Here is a 17,809-nt window from a genome sequence, read left to right on the forward strand (position 1 = left end):
ATTGTGCCTCATATGCATCTAGCATAGAGGCCTAGAAAGATCTATCTTTGAGACTTTTTTCTTCAATCAACTTACTTTTTTAGAGTGAATTCGATGCTTAGTCCCATGCGTGTTAGTTGATGTAATGTATAACTTCTAAGGACTTGTCTGGAGAAAGAACTAACTTAGGGTCTTAGCAGTCTTAGGTAAGAAAAGGGAGGGGAAAGGGGGAAATGAAAAGAACATTAAAAAGCTAGGAGAGGTTAAAGAAAATGAGGGAGAAAAGTAAAGGAAAATGGAGAGAGAAAGAAGAAGGAAATGAGGAGAAAAGGAAAAGAGTAATTGTAAAAAACTGTAAAAAGTTGTTACATGTAACTTTAGCTTGTTAAAGTAGGCAGGGCCAGGGGTAGACCAAAAGCTTTGGTCTCTGTTATGTTGGTTGTTCCTAGTCTTGAGGACGCAATGATGATGACTTTTAACAGCCTGATATATACTTCTTCATGAGGACGCAATGATGATGACTTTTAACAGCCTGATATATACTTCTTCATGAAGAAGTATATATCAGGCTGTTAAAAGTCATCATCATTGCGTCCTCAAGACTAGGTTGTTCCGCTGAACTCCGTTGGCTCCACTCACCAAATACAGAGACCGAAGTTCTAGCTCGATCTGTACAGGGAGTCAATGGCCATATGTTTATGTACGGTATTAAGTTCGGATAAAAGTAAGTGAGGAAGTGAAGTTGCTCGACAGCCGAAGTAAGTCACTGTTTTTTCCCCTTTTAAGTTTATTTTTCCCCGTTTTGGTGCATTTCAGGCAAAAACTGACTGATAATCTTTATTTTGGTACAGTTCTTTTTATATTTTTTATGAAATAAAGACGAAAATCGATGAGTCCTGTCGGGGGGATTTTGCAATGTTAACCCCCTAATATTGGCTGTACGATAGCAACCGTCTGTGTACGAGGAGAAATTAAAAAAATTAAAAATGTTAAAAACTCCTTGAAACAGACGGCTGCCAGCTGTCTAGGCCAGGGGAAGAAAAAGATAAAGGTAGAAGAGAGAGCAAAAGAAATAGTAGGGATATAAAACAAATGAGGGAGAAAAGGAAAGGAATCTACTAACGTTTGTTAGTGACAAACAGAGCCAGCATGCAGCATTAATTTAATTAGGGAAAGAAAAAAGAAATAAAAAGAGCAAGTGAAAGAAAAAGAGAGGAACGGAAAGGGGGAATGAATAAAGTAGTAGTAGAAATAATGAACTCAGTTGGCAGAGCAAGAGGATTAATAATGTCAAAAATAAAGGGAGGAAAGAATGTAAATAATGAAAAAAGGATATGGCAAGCATTTAAAGAAATAGATTGGGTAACTCTTGGAAAGGACAAGAGAAGCACTTGTTTACTGCAACCACCCTGCCTGTGGGGAATCTACCTTTTTTTATGCAAATTTATATATGCCAGTGCAGTACAGAGCACACACTTAAAAGGTTCATTAAAATATCACTTTTGTAACCAAAAATACTTATTTCCATACAGTTGCCATTTATTTTCCATTAGTAACCTGGGGATCATTTTTGTATTCACAAGAGCACTTAAAATATTGAATTTTGGCCCATTGTTGTACGTCCTCTATTTGTGGAAAGTTAAATTGCAAGAAAATTGTAATTATTCAATCTCTATTTTTAATTTAGGAAAAAGAATTAAAAGAATTTAATTTCCTTAAGAGCCAAGTTATATGATGAATAGCTGTAATGGAAACTGAAACTAGTGACAGTGTAAAAAAAATCAAGCATTTGTCCCTGAGAACAAGAGAAAATGAGCCAAACATTGCCAACCTTATTTCACCACACAGGGAGTAGTAACAGAGAAACCTTGTTGATTGAATGAGTAAAGAGAAGAAGAAAAAAAAACAAGAAAGGGGTAAAATTGCCTATGTTTATGTATAACCAAAGTAGGTAAAATGATCAGGTGTTGGCCCTATAGGGACAAACTTCATTGAATGCTGCAAGAATAAAGTGCGGCAAAGCCGACAATCATGTTGCATATAAAGATAAAAGACAGCAGATTGAATAATTCGTAACTCTCAGTTTATACAATGTGTTAATAAATTGGATTTTGTCTTTCTAATAATACCCACAACCAAAGGGACTTATTTTTGTAGTTATACTTGTATCAAGAGCTTGAATTTTTAATACTAAAGGAATTTAGATATTTATATGATTATTAGTGAATTGTTTGAGAAAGAAAATGATGGAACAGCATCTGAGATAAAGTTATCAAGAATTTCAGTTTTCCTAGCCATAGTGAAAATGGAATTGCCATTGCTATGATAACTCAAGGTTAACATACCTAAGGTTTGTATTTTAAACCTACTACTACTACTACTACTACTACTACTACTAGAACTACTACTACTACTACTACTATTACTACTTCTACCACCACCACCACCACTACTGCTACTACTACTACCACTACCTCCACAACTACTACCCAACCACCACCACTACTATGCTACTACTTCTACTCCACCCCCTGCTACTACTACTACTACTACTAACAACTTCTACCACCACCACCACTACTACTACCACCACTAATACCACCACTACTACCCTGGTACTACTACTACTACTACTTCTACTAATACCACTACCAGGGATGCATCCAGGATTTTCCAAGGGGGGGGGGCACATTTTCCTGATGAAAATTTTACAAGCAGAAAAGAAAACCAAAAAAAGAGTTTTCACCAAAAATTGAAGGTCAAAAGTGTGGTGGGCACACTTGTGTAAGAATGACATATTTACCTTCAAAATATTAACCATGACTCTCATAAGGGGTGGGGGCACGGGCCGGATGTGTCCCCCCCTGGATCTGCCACTAACCACTGCTACCACCACGGCTACCACTTCTACTAGGGACTTTTCCTTACCAGAGGCCTTAAGGTTGGCCCTCAGATTTAACCACTAAAAATAAGCAATAATGGGAAATCAGTGCTGATTGTATCATAAAAATGTTGTTGTGTACGTGTAAGCAAATAAGCATATTGTTATTGAAATGTGTACTTGTTGATATTTGTGCCTCTGTCTGCTAAAGATGTCTGTCTGTACAATGTTCGTTCTCATGGTAACAAAAGAACCATGTTTTGAATTAATTGCAAACTTGGTCCAAGTTTTGGGTGTCAGGGGTCAAAGTTCAAAGTAATATATGAAGGAAATGTTCAAATAATGGCAAAGCTTCGGGGGCAGTGATTCATGAATTAAACCTATTGTTCAAAGATTGGGGATGGCGTAGTATGTCATCCCCCACCCAATCAACAGGGATATTTGGTGATGAGTAACTTCATAATGATGATATTTATATTGGATAATGAGTGGTCTGATTGGTTTTTTTAAATGAAATGTGATGAAATTCAAAACTTTATTATCCCCATAATAGAGGCCACTGTGACTGTTGCATAACAAATACAAGTAATTGCAAAAGAGATGAAGTTTACAAATGATGTCATAAGTATATCAGTACATGTCAGCAGATATGATCAATTTTATTTTTAACACCAGCAGGGTAATGTTTATTAATAGTTAATAATAAATGAATTATGATACCAAGGTTTGGGTCAGGGGCATGCATTCGTTGATTCAATAAGAAATCTTGATTCATTGACAAGGTAAATCAAGCTTCCGAACGTTCACTATGAATTTATATTAAAATTCATTTGATGATACGTTCTGCATGTGAATAATAAATTTTTGAAAATTATGAGTTTAGAATTGTTGAATAATTTGATTAACGAATATTAAATCTTGTTTTATTTTCAAAGATTTAGAATCTGGGCATGCATGATACAATTTTTTTGGGGGGTGGATAAACTAAATCACAAAACTGGATCTTTCAGCAATAGTATTGAAAAGGTATGGAGATTAGGATTATTGGCTCTCTCTTTCAGGCTTGTTCATGACACACCATTTGGTTTACTTTCTGTTCCAAAGTTCTGTCACTTGGTCTGATACTCACTTGGTCTTTGTAGTCTAATGCCCCGATGGTCTAATTTCCACTATATGTCACTTATTAGTTTACACTTTGTAAAATGAAACTTTGGTTCATAAACAGTTCATCTAACCATATAGACCAAGCGGTGTTAGTCCAACTGGATATTATAGCCTCGCTGGAAATTAGACCAAATGGCTAGTGAATATTCCGGTTGTAGACGAACTAGAATTAGACCATCAGATGGAATATAGACAAAGTGGTTGTAGACCAAGTGAGTTTAGACCAAGTAGCAACATACCAATATTATCAACCCTGCATGAAAACAATTACTTGATACAATTTTTCCATATTATTACTCTATGTGGTCACACTAATTATGTTTGTATTTCCTGATAGGGATGTACACATATTTGATGAAACCTAAACAGCTGGTAACAACCACACAAAATCCCATTGTGTTTGCTAAGTATGGCATGTGGGACAAGGTTTCATCAGGGAAGTGTTATAGAAGGAAATGAAACTCGAAAAGTAAGATTCTATTGCCCCCTTTAGGCAAATCCGAAGTGAAATTGAGAGGGGACACCCTGCTGATAACTGCTGATAAGTCTCTCACCAGCCCCCAAAATACCCCTGCAGGCCGCAATGATTACGCAACCAAGGCTTACTTTTATCGCTTTCCCTGCCTCGCTCCTAATCTCCGCTCTCCTAGCCAAACGACTTCGTCTTTTGATCTCACTACCTCGGAGCCGATAACATGACGTCATTTACATGATTTCTCAATAGCTGAGTTCAGAGTGAAAAGTTATATGTACACGTTTTGGCTGCGCACTACTCTGTTGATTGCTGGAGACATGCGTAGTTATCACATTCGCACCCAGTGTAGTCTAACGATTCAGCCGATATCTCATTCATCAAATTCACTTTTCGTAAACCGGAGTAACAAGGTTTGTTATCTATTTGTTTACATTTTTGTATATGATATGATAAATAGATTTCATTGTATGACCCGCTAATCTTGGCTATTCTTCTGTTATATGTAAGTGAAGAGGAATAAAATATCTTTATGATGGTAGTTGTCTCATTGGCGTGTTCTCGCGTGCCTAAAAGTTATGGTACTTCAAAGTTGGTTGATTTTCACCGAAATTTCCAGTTTGGCCGTTGATCGACTCGATTCGAGCGCCACGTGTGCATGGAAAGAGACTTTCGTGCAGCTGAATAATGGTATAAGATTGCATGGAAATGACCATGATTTATTTATTTCAGTTTATGTTCCATTATTAAATCATTAAATGCTGTGTTTGGTGGGCTTTGGGAAGTTTCATTTTAAGTTCAGTTTCGATGGGAACGATTTTACGTGCGGCTCAGGCTGCACATCTACCTACCGGGATAGCGTAGGCCCGGAGCGCAGGCTTACGAGGTTTAATACAGTCCCCGAAGACGAAGTCTCGTTGCAATGACAATGCAGGAGACTAACTTGTTAAGTTTTAAAGATATTTGAATTCAATTATTTATCTTGAAACCAAGAATTGTGTTTCGAAGAATATCGTCAATGTCACTGTGTTTACAATCGGCGTCCATCTTAGCAGATAAGCGTATCCCATATTGCACTGCGCGAGTCCTGTACTTCTGCACTGTCGCGACCGTGAGCGGACTTTACGACCGACCGCAGGGGATCATTTTACGAGCTTGCCTGATAGAGTGGGATTAAGCCAATTATGGAGAATAACAACGGCTCCGCGCATGCTACAAAGGGAACTTTTCGAGTTTCATTTCCTTCTATAACACTTCCCTGGTTTCATGATTGAGAGGAATACATGTGCCTACCGTACGTAGTATTTAATAGAACTATAGTGTTCAGCATTGACGCGTGTCATAGAGTGGTTTAATTCATTTAACCAATACCAAAAAATAAGTGATTGTGTGGTTCTTGTGTATAGGAAGATATGTTTACATTGTCAAAGACAACATTTTCAAAGTAAGTGATTCATTTAGATATCTTTTGGGGTACAGTGTTATTTGAATTTTGAACAGGAATGTATGTTGCATTGTTCTCTAGTCTGAAATTTATGTGTTTTATCAATATTCATTTGTTGGCATTAAAAAAGGGTAGAAGTTGAACAGAGAGGAAGGAGAGAGGAAGGAGAAATGAAAGGAGGAAGATTAAAAGTAAAAAAAGGGGGGGCAAGATAATGACGAAGGAAAGAAAGGTACACACAAAGAAATGTTAAAAAGAAGAAAACAAGAAATAGGAGAAGTGAAGAAGAAAAAATAGAGGAGAGATTGACGAGACAAAGTTTCAGAAAGAAGGGAAGAGAATATGAGGGTGGAAGAGAAGGGGATGGAAAAAGAAGAAGAAGACTAAGAAATAAAAAGCAAAAGAAGAAGGAGAAGATGAAAAAGGGAGAAGAGGAAAGAGAAGAAGGAAAAGAAGAAGAAGGGGGAGAAGAAGAAGAGGAGGAGGAAAAGACGAAGAAGAAAAAAGGGAGAATGAGGGGGAGAAGAAGAAGAGAAAGAAGAGGAAATGAAAAGAAAAGGAGAGAAAATGATGAAACAAGGAAAGCAAACTAAAAAATTAGTAGGCCTTATCCTAGGTTAAAGGAGTGCATGTAGAAGAATAGAGGGAATATCATACTATAGTACTAGCATAGATGTTAATTTTAGCTATTTTGACCAGATGGTACAGTTTTTGTAATTAACAATTTTGCTGGTATGCTGTCATTTTTATGCCATTCATGCCAGTAGCACACTATGTATACAATTTTATTATATTCTGGATTCTTTTCAGGCTCTCTGTATAGTTTTCTGTCTCATTTAGGATAGGAATTTTTTTCTTAAAAAAAATCAGAAATTGTCTTGAAATAAGTAGAAAGAACCCAAGTCTAATATTTACCATTTAAATTTCCATATAACACCTTCCTTGTTTGAATTCAAATGTGTTTAATACCAATAGAACTATAACTTTCTCATATTAAAGTGCAATATTATGTGCTCAGTATTTACTCTTTTGCATTATTATCATTATTATTATTATTATATTTATGATTATATTAATAACATTGCAGTGATATGAAAAACAGTTATAATGAAAACAATAATATTGATAATATTAGTGAAAATAATAAATGGCAGTGAAAATAATTATGTTAGTAATTTATTATTCATATTCATATTCATATTATTATGTATTGATTTAATATGTTCTAGTTGTACTGACTTTTTATATCCAACTTGATTTCACGAAGTTGGAGATTAGTTGAAGGCTCATTATTTCCAAGAAAATTGAGAATCATGCCAATAAACACATAGAAAGAGAGGAATATTTCCTATTTCAGGATACAGATGATTCAACCTTTGAGGATCGAACATTGTTATGCTGCGCCCTAAATCTTTGAAATATTAATCACTCAAAATGAATTTCCTGTATGTTTAAGGGCCCTGTTGATAAGCTCTCTGCTTTTTGGCAAGTCCACACCTTATGTATCAATGCCTTATTTAATTAAACACATTGTACATACATTTGTATTGTTTTTATATACATGTACGAAGGTTGAGTAAATAAAATGGAGTGAATTGGACATGATATAGTGTTATGTATTTTCAGGGCCAGTGACATTGATAGTCGGCAGTCGTCATTCTAATGGCAAGATGGAAAAAGATTGGTGGACAAATTGGGTGGAAGAACAACAATCTTATCACCATGAAAATAAATATGGACGAGGATGTGGATCAGCCGTTCCTGAGTCAGACTGTGGACCAGGAAGATGATTATTATCTCAGTAAGCTATTTTTCTTCCTCTTCTTTTTATTGAACCGAGAAAGAGGTCATGGTCTTTTATTTTTGAACTTTTTTTGTAATCAACTTGATTATTTTTAGATAATAATAGTGAGGATGATGATGATGATTATGATTATAATGATATAATAATAATAATAATTATTATTATAATTATTAGTGGAGCGTTGTGGCCCAGTGAATTAGTCTTCCGACTTTGAAGCAGAGGGTCGTGGGTTCGAATCCCAGCCATGGCGTAATTTCCTTCAGCAGGAAATTTATCAACACTGTGCTGCACTCAACCCAGGTGAGGTGAATGGGTACCTGGTAGGAAGAAATTCCTTGAATGCTTTGAGCGCCTAGGCAGCCCAGCTAAAGCCGGGTTAATAATAATAGCAGGGCCCCCTGGGAGAACAGTTTTCAGAACTGAAGTGGCTTCCCTGGGTGAATATACCTATATTATTATTATTATTAATTATATGCAACATTAATTTAATGCTTAATGCAATGTTTGTATAGATTACCCTGGCTTTTGTATGGCTACCCTGATAATGTGCTCGAGTATGCAAGAAATTCCTTCTGACCAGTATACCATTTACTACACCTATTAAATGAACAATCATTTTTTTTTGCTTGTTTGATATAATTCTAACAATTGTTTATCATCTTTAAGAAGAGACCATCTAAAATAATATCAATAGCAATGTGTGAGAAACTCACAATCTCCCCTCCATATTATACATGAGAACATGGTCATATATCTTGGGGGTGCGAAGGCATACCCATAAAATTTGAAAATATAATGGTGCACCCCATAATAAAATTTGTTAATGAGTGATTACATTTTATTTTTTTTTGCTTGTCAAATTTTTCAGACAAAGAATTCAGACCCTGGATCCGCATGTGTAAATGCCCAATACCATCCTTTATCAATTATTACATACCCTAATGGTTTCTATACTGCTGAACGTCTGGTTCTCTTGTCTCTTGTAAGTCCCAAAGTTTAAATAACTTTTTTTTTTTAAATTGCTTTTGGGGGATCCTTTGCTCACACACGGTCCATCTTGTGGAGTATCCTTCATGGGGGTGTTTTACAAAGATTTAAATATGACTGAAAGTTACACTTAATTTATACCAATGCATATATACAGTCTTGTTGATTAATGTGTTGTAGTGTGCGTCCTCTTGGCATGATCTGACCAATGTGGTCATGCCTTTTATAATGCATGCAACTTGACTCTAAGCCATACTTAAAAAATCTTTGTGAAACACCCCTAAAGGCATAAAAACCCAGTATCTTTCTTGAATCTTAGAACAAAAAATTGTTCAAAACCTTCCAATTTAGTTGTTAAATCTCTTTGTGTCTTACGTTTTTATACATTATGATTATTATTATCATCATCATTATTATCTCTAGCATCATCATCATTACTATCATTACTTTTTCATGAATAGGACCTGCTTTAAGGCATGCTGTTGCAAGAGAGAAGAAGCAGGATCGCTCTTTGGCCATCATGACGCTTGTGGCTTTCATTCTTCTAGTCATAATCGCCATCTGCATAATTGCTCTCACATCCAGGCAATATGAGGTATAATACTCTTCTGCTTTAATTATTTTTAAAATTCTTAATTATTAGTATTTCAAAATTTGCTATCCCTCATAATTCCTGTATGAATTATTCTTACATGTACATGATTTCACTTGACTTAGTGGTTAGGAATTGATCTATGTTTGTCTCTGTCTATTCATGATGTTGTTTCATTGAGTCGCTCGTAAAGTTAAAAATTACTTTCCATGCAATTAGTTAATAAAAAGTAAAGATTTTTTTTCCCCTGCAGCATTAACAAAAAATATGTCTGCGTTTCAAATGATTTTATTGAAATTGAGGCAAATGAAGGAAAAGGAAAGATTTTGCGCTAAAATCCAAAAGTTTATCTGTGATGCAGACTATAGGCTTCCAGTCCAAGAGAAACTATCCATTGTGCAATTTATGTACAAAACATTCAATTTTGACATTATGGTTAGATACATAAATATTGCAGTCATAGTGGGTGATTTCAAGTCCGGTGTTGGTGTTGGTGTTGGTGTCGGTGTTGGAATTTGGATTGGTTCCCCTAGCTCCAAAACCTACTCGGAGTTTGTAAAACTGATCCAGATCACACTATTTACATCTCAACAACTAGTGAGTGACTTTTCAGGACCATCTCCATTTTATGTTTGGTGTTATAACCGTGTTAAAATTGACCTAACACCAACACCAAAAGGTCAACACTGGACTTGAAATCACCCAGTGTCATACCCTCATACATGGTCCTAATATTCTCCATGACATTAATGGGGGAATTATCCATGGTTGCCCAAAAGATTCTCCTTTCAATAAGTATTGAAATTTGGTGCAATCTAAATTTTGCATTGTCTGAAGTGATATCTTGTGCTCATTCAGTTTGAATCTCACCACAGCACTAGCATCTTTTGGCAAGGCATTAATTCATTATAAGCCAAATGTTGCACTCGCCACCGAGATGTTAATGGGTTCCTGGTAGAATGCAAATGTCAATGTTATTGATTTAGAATGTCTTGCTGATAGAATACTCCTTCTCGGAGTGGAGATTTTGTATACATCATTATGCAGGAATGCCAGAATCCAATAATAAGTACTGCATCTGTAAAATCTTAGAGATGTTGTGTCGGTGTGATAAGACCTACATGGATATAAAAGTGGAATATTATTACTGTTGTTATTATTATAACTTCCATAAACATGGGATACAACAAGCAATATAGGTTGACTTTGCTTTTAATATTTGATTTTTTATATTTACAGAAGAAATGCCCAGTGTGTGATTCAGTGGAGAGCGCTATGAATACTAGTGCGGACCCGTGTCAAGATTTCTATGAGTACTCATGTGGTAACTGGATTGCCAATGTGAAAGTACCACAAGGTTACTCTAAATGGGGAAGATTCAGGGAATTATACAACAAGAATAATGATTTACTCTTCAAGGTAAGGCCTTCAAAAATGTTTCTTTCCAGTAACATAGGTAAAAATCAGGGTTGGTTGGATATATGCGTTTTTGTTGTGTATATATGCGATGAAAAACTCCTCGCATATCAAACACCCATGCACAGGGCATGATAAAAGTGAAATAGAGATTGCGGGTTGCAAAGACCATGCCATTTTTCTTTTCTATAAGAAATAGTGAAATTAAATGAAAAATGTTATGAAAGTCTAGGTCAGTAAGCCCATTTTTAAAAATTGAATATAAAAAATTAAAGTTGATGGCAATCAAACTTTTTTTTTTGCTTATTGATAAAGCTAAACCCAATATGTATTAATATAAAAGTTCATGCTAAACTACATGATGTAAATTTTTACATTGGTGTATAAATATGCCTGCAATGGGTAGGCCTTTTTTTTCAAGAAACCTTGCATAGATATGCCAGTATGAGTTTTCAAATTCTTATTCACAAGCAATGACAAAGAGCTCTTTGATGTGTGTATGCACTGTTTCAAAATGGGAAGCTTACATGATCTGTTTGTGGCAGTAGACTAGTGAACATGCAGATCGAAAGCTTGGTACTGTTAATAAACTTCACCTTTTATTATTCTGTTTAATACAGCTATTTTCTAAAGATGGGTACAATTACAATGGAGATGACAGCGAAGCACTGAGGAAAGCCAAAGATTATTACCAAGCTTGTATGAATGAAACTGCCATTGAAGAAGCAGGTTCAACACCATTAAAACAGGTAATCTTAGAAGGTTTGCAGGGTGGTACAGATAACATGGGAGAGGTTTACAGTTCACTGTGTTGTTAGTCCTGAAAAGGACTGTTGGATGTTACAGAGATAGAGATGAAAACTGAGAGGCAAGGAAGAGAAAGATCAGATTGCCGAGTGAAAAGTATCTTTCTTGAAACCAGATAAAATTCATAAGATTGATGACGTGGATGAGATGATGAGAAACCCTGGTGGCCATGAGTGGGAGATGAGTTGAGATGAATTAAGAATCCTGGCAGTGATAAGAAAATGAGTGGCGACGAGTATGTGAGCAGTGGCATCTTGATGTTCCAGTAGCTTGACTGTCCGTCATCAGGTTCACTTATAATAGCCAGGCTCTGAAAGTCTCCTGAAAGGACTCGAAAGACTGATTGATTCTTCTTGTCTTGCTAAACTTAGACTATTCCTACAGTGAACTTTCAATGGTCTTTCAGTAGTGTCGGTACTTCATTTGTCTTTCAGAGTTCTTTTATGCAGCAAATATTAACTTTTGGCAGTCTTTCGATGATCTTTCAGGTATCTATCATGAGTCTTTTGGTGATCTTTGCAAAAAATTTTGGAGACTGTGGAAATATCATGGAAAGACTAAACAAAGAACACTGAAATCGTGTAAGACCTCAGAGACCACTGAAAGTTCATGAAAGTTTCATTTTCTCTTAGTGGCCTTCAGCAGACTTGCTCTCTGTGAAATGGGTGCTAAACTGAAGTGTGCATTAGTTTTGGGAGAATAGGTTTAAAAATCAAAGTGGATAATTGTTACCATTCCTTCTAGGATAGAGATATGATAAGTATGGAGATAGGTTAGGAGAATTGACACTGTGAAATGATATCATTCTTATCTCCATGTAATAGCTACTGAACAAGCTTGGTGGTTGGAGCCTTTTACCAAAGAACACACCTGGTATTGTTGACTGGGATGAGAGCTTGTTTGATCTCACCCAAGATTTGACTGCTATACATCTTACAGATGGCTCCCCTCTCTTTGATATGAGTGTGTCCCCCGATGAGAAGAATTCAACTGTCAGGACCATCCATGTAAGTAGTTTATATTTACTGTTTAAGGGACAATCACACCTAGATGTTTTTTTTTTTTAATATTATATGAGAAAATAATTGGCCATACCCTCAACAGCATACACAGGCCAGAACATCAGGTATGACGGCCTCTAAATTGAAGTTTGACGTTTTGGTGTTGGTGTACTGTTTAAAATGAATAGTAATGGATCGTATCACCGAATGCTTTTCATAAATTCAACTATATCAAACACAGTATTCTCATATAATTCATCAAATTTCCCCCATAAATACACAAATACCTACAAAATATAAAGATGTAAAAATTTTGCCAAAATCAATTTCATTTTTAACCATATCAGCTTCCAATCACACCCCTTTGCCTGTGAAATGTTTTGGTCAGTGCTAGAAAATGGTGCTGTATTTCTAAAAATGTGTTTTCTGTAAAAAAAAAAAAAAAAGAACAAAAACACTGATTAAAACATTTTTTTTTATTTTGAGAAAATATAATTATGAAATATATATGCTTTTGACTTGTTTCATCATCTTTCTATTCAAATTCCCTGGAAGGATTCTGCAAAGTTCTTAGAATTTATGATACAAGGCTAGTTGGTAATACAATCACTCACTATAACTGATCCTGAGACAAATCTCACTTGGTGTTAAGCTGTCAATAATGGTATTTTTTATAAACTCAGATTAGGTTTTGGTGTTGGGGAAGGCAATATGAATTCTGCTTCTAAAGCCAAAGCAAGCACCAACACCGATCTTAAATCACCCACCCAATAATAAGATTATTAAAAATAAATCATATATGAACTTTTTGTATTAAACAGACATTTGCTCATACTCCATGACCTAAAATATTGAGAAAGAAATATTAAGCAGTATAAAGCTATTGAAATTGACAATTATTTGTAAGCATTAAAAAAATGATGCTGGTATTTCTAAATGATTCTAATTTCATATCAAATTTATTATTCTAATTTTATATCAAATTTATTATTAATAATTGATTAGCTAAAAGGACTCTGTAACTTTAAGCTTAGCGATTGATTATGGAGCTGATTTCTCCAATTGACTGCATTGATTTTTGTGTATGATCAATTTTAAAAATCAGCTCAATGATCAGTCATTAAGCCTTAAGTTACAGGGCTCAGGAAGGGTTTACCTTGATTTTCTATTCTATAAGGGTTGATGATATCCTAACATGGAAACAGAAGGGGGTTTGTGATACTTTATATGAAATAAAGAGGCATTGGAAGCAACCTTTCATTCAGTGTTTTCTTTTGGTAAAATAGTACAATGCATCCCACAAAAAAAACATTTTTAGTGATAGATTTCACAATTATTAAATATGTTTTACTATAAATTTGATGATTATGGTAAGAGTGGAATCTCGTCTGTGAATTTGAGAATAACAGCATAGCAAATCGTTCAAGCATGGCAGATTAAAAACAATAAATATTGAGGCATATCAGAAACATTATGCACAGAAATTCACGTGTGAATCTGAATCCACTCTCATTTCAGGGATCAGTAAGAGAAACTTAACAATGAATACAAAAGAAATGCTAATGAGCCAATTGTCGACTGAGCACGGTCGTTGTATCACGAACCAGTCTTGTCCAATTTTTCTGTGCAACCTGATTTTGACATTAAAATTTTAAACTTGTCTTGCTCATCAGTACGTGAAGTGTTCGTCTCATATTAGGTATCAAAATATAGAGGAATAATTGAATTGTATGATGATGTAAATCAAATATGATAAATTGTTTTCCTTCAAAGAAAAAGACATGGAATCTTGTTTTTCTTTTTTCTGGGACACACTGTACAGTGAAACCTGTTTATAAAGACCACCAGAGGGAGATGAGGCTGGTGGTCTTTATGAACAGGTGATTCTTCTATATACAGAGATGCCAGTCTTCAGGCTTTTGCCTGATTTCAGGCTCTGACAATTTATAATTTCAGGCTTTTTCAGGCTTTATATTGTACAGTACATATGGGCTTTTAACGTGTTCTGGCTTCTTTTCAGGCCCAGTGAGTAAAACTGACTGGCATCCCTGTATATAGTTGGTTGCTATATTAGGTTTCTCTGTTGTGTTACATCAGAGCAGATACTTGAACCTAATAAACAGTTCTTCTTATTTTTTAACTTCATTGTTTTCATAATATTTGTTTCTCTGTAATACATGTTTCAATGCAGAAACCTATTCAATTGAAACAAGTCTGTGGTCTTTTCAGACAGGTGATTCTTCTATATAGTTGGTTGCTATATTAGGTTTCTCTGTTGTGTTACATCAGAGCAGATACTTGAACCTAATAAACAGTTCTTCTTATTTTTTAACTTCATTGTTTTCATAATATTTGTTTCTCTGTAATACATGTTTCAATATAGAAACCTAATCAATTGAAACAAGTCTGTGGTCTTTTCAGACAGGTGATTCTTCTATATAGTTGGTTGCTATTTTAGGTTTCTCTGTTGTGTTACATCAGAGCAGATACTTGAACCTAATAAACAGTTCTTCTTATTTTTTAACTTCATTGTTTTCATAATATTTGTTTCTCTGTAATACATGTTTCAATGCAGAAACCTATTCAATTGAAACAAGTCTGTGGTCTTTTCAGACAGGTGATTCTTCTATATAGTTGGTTGCTATATTAGGTTTCTCTGTTGTGTTACATCAGAGCAGATACTTGAACCTAATAAACAGTTCTTCTTATTTTTTAACTTCATTGTTTTCATAATATTTGTTTCTCTGTAATACATGTTTCAATGCGGAAACCTATTCAATTGAAACAAGTCTGCGGTCTTTTCAGACAGGTGATTCTTCTATATAGTTGGTTGCTATATTAGGTTTCTCTGTTGTGTTACATCAGAGCAGATACTTGAACCTAATAAACAGTTCTTCTTATTTTTTAACTTCATTGTTTTTCATAATTTTTGTTTCTCTACAGTTTTTCCAGGATGGATTAGGCTTTCCTATGGACCTCTATTCTGATAATGACACGGTAAGATTGGATTTTGCTTTCCTTGATTAAAGGAGAAGCTAACCTTTGTTATTTTGTTGTGAAAGGGTTTGTGTAAATGGGAAAAAAATAATGGGGAAGGAGAAAATTATGGCTGTCGTGAGGGTCATACAATTGAGGCCAAAAGTTTACATACACCCATGGAATTCAGTGAAATTTATTCGCTTGCCAAACATCGTAAAATTCACTATATCTTCAAAAAATATAAATACTGCCATGAAGAATTTTGTATCAAATGAAAGAGCATATTAAGATCTTTCACAAGATTGGGATGCCGTTGGGATTAAAGTATATTTCAGGTGGAATTTTCTTTGAAGAAAAAAAAGTAATATTCGTGCCAAATGAATTCTATTGTTTGTTATTATATTTTCAAACATCCTTTTATAGCAATATATCAATGATCAAAATCAAATCTGTGATTTATATTACATTTTCTATCATGATATATCACCACTAAACAAACAAAAAAGTGTAATCTGAAATGTTTGTGTTGAGAAGTAACTAGCACAAATATGAAATGTTTTTGTCAAGTTTTCATTTTTAATTTGTCTAAAATATGAAGATTTTTTGGGGGAAAATGATACAAATATTTTTCAGATCCTGATGATAAAGCAATGTGATGAAGGGGTATGACATACACATTTGTTTGAAATCAACGTCATGATAGCACAAATATTTTATAAGATACAGTAAATTTCATGATGTTTGGCAAGTGTTAACATTTCTTTGAATTTCCTGGGTGTATGTAAACTTCTGGCCTCAACTGTATTTATTCATTTTCATTTATAAGTGCAGTGACAATGAACAATGAAATATACACAGTGATTGAGTCATTATTATAACAATGATCAAAACAATGATTATGCAAACTAAAATAACAAAAGAATTATGTTCTTTTTTTTCAGACACATGAGGAAGCCTATGCTTCTCTTGGTGCTAAAGTAGCGGTACTTCTCTCTCTATCTGATGACGAAAGTATAGTCTTAGAGAATATAGCACACCACTCCAATTATGCACCAGCCCTAGAAAAGATGAGAAAAATAGTAGAGTTTGAAGCAAAACTGGGTGAAGTAAGTAAATTATTTACATGCATTTAAAATATGATTTGTTTTTGCTACATTGTATTATAATGTCATATTTGATGAGTACAGGGGTGCCGCTTTTTAGGCTGATGTCTGAATGTACATTTTAGACCCAAGCAAATGTATATTTTTAGGCGTTAGAAAAAAAAATTCTTGCCTAATGATATTCTAAAAGAAGAGGTTTTAATTGTACCATGGTACAAAACCAGGGATTGTGCAGATTTCTTGTATTATTGTGCTTCCTTTCAATTTTTTTCAATTCAATTCATTTATTTATTCTTTCTAGCTGCATTTGCCATTTAAATGTATTTTTTTGGTGTGATGAAATAACTGAAATTTTTAACAAATCTGCATAGTTCCTAGCAGTGGCGGATCCAGGGGGGGGGGGCACATCTGGCCCATGCCCCCCTTTTGAGAGCCATAGTCAATAATTTTCATGTAAATATGGCGTTCATACACAAGTGTACCCTGCCCCCCCCCCCCCCTTGAGAAAAATGACAAATATTTGTAATGGGAATATGTGGTTCACGTTGCGTACCTTTTTTTTTATTGTCAAATTTTGAGTGGGACAAAATGCATAATATTTTGGTGAAAACCTCTTTTTTTCAGGCTTTCTAAGTGGCATCCCTGGTAATTGGAATATTGTCAATTTCAATTTGTTTAATAAATAGGCTTTTAATGCAGTAGAGGAATTGGGAAAAATAAATTTTAATTGTTGATATTATATTATTCTTATAGCATTGTAAAGAAAATTGTATTTGGCTATTAGTTTAACTACTACTTATCATCATAATCTTTTACCTCAATGTGTGATATTTTTATGTCCATTGTCATGTGTTTATTTTCATTTTTATTCTCTATACAGATATTTGTGCCTAAGAATCTAGTTATAGATCCATCTAAAACCTACAATAAAATGACTGTGGGAGAGTTTGCTGATAAAATACCTCGGGTAAGCCAAAAATGAATAAATCTGTTTACTGTAACCAGATCAATCCCTGTTTAATACAGCAAATTTTGTTTTTTTATTCAATTTTCAAGGAAAAAAAATTGCGGGCCAACCTTAATTTTCATTATGTTAATGTAAATTTCTTTTGAAAAAATACACAGTAAGTTGATAAAACTGGTGAATGACACGTTCTTGATCAGATTTGATATTTGGGAC

At 34.6% G+C, this 17,809-nt stretch overlaps 1 protein-coding gene across 2 annotated transcripts in view; it reads left to right on the forward strand.

Annotated features, from left to right (window-relative positions):
• The window catches only part of LOC129257455 (endothelin-converting enzyme 1-like), a 28,881-nt gene that overhangs the window by 318 nt on the left and 10,754 nt on the right, over window positions 1-17,809 (forward strand). The window contains exons 1-9 of one of the 2 annotated variants that reach the window (XM_064096812.1): window positions 4,520-4,909; window positions 7,567-7,741; window positions 9,193-9,326; window positions 10,563-10,742; window positions 11,360-11,488; window positions 12,371-12,553; window positions 15,491-15,544; window positions 16,468-16,632; window positions 17,510-17,596. In XM_064096812.1, coding sequence (XP_063952882.1) covers window positions 7,603-7,741; window positions 9,193-9,326; window positions 10,563-10,742; window positions 11,360-11,488; window positions 12,371-12,553; window positions 15,491-15,544; window positions 16,468-16,632; window positions 17,510-17,596 — 1,071 coding nt within the window. In that variant the 5' untranslated portion in view covers window positions 4,520-4,909; window positions 7,567-7,602. Of the gene's footprint in view, window positions 1-4,519; window positions 4,910-7,566; window positions 7,742-9,192; window positions 9,327-10,562; window positions 10,743-11,359; window positions 11,489-12,370; window positions 12,554-15,490; window positions 15,545-16,467; window positions 16,633-17,509; window positions 17,597-17,809 lie in introns of those variants that run through there. The other variant, XM_064096811.1, reaches the window with a different exon arrangement.

This window comes from Lytechinus pictus, chromosome 3 (assembly GCF_037042905.1).
Source record: "Lytechinus pictus isolate F3 Inbred chromosome 3, Lp3.0, whole genome shotgun sequence".
Classification (NCBI taxonomy): domain Eukaryota; kingdom Metazoa; phylum Echinodermata; class Echinoidea; order Temnopleuroida; family Toxopneustidae; genus Lytechinus; species Lytechinus pictus.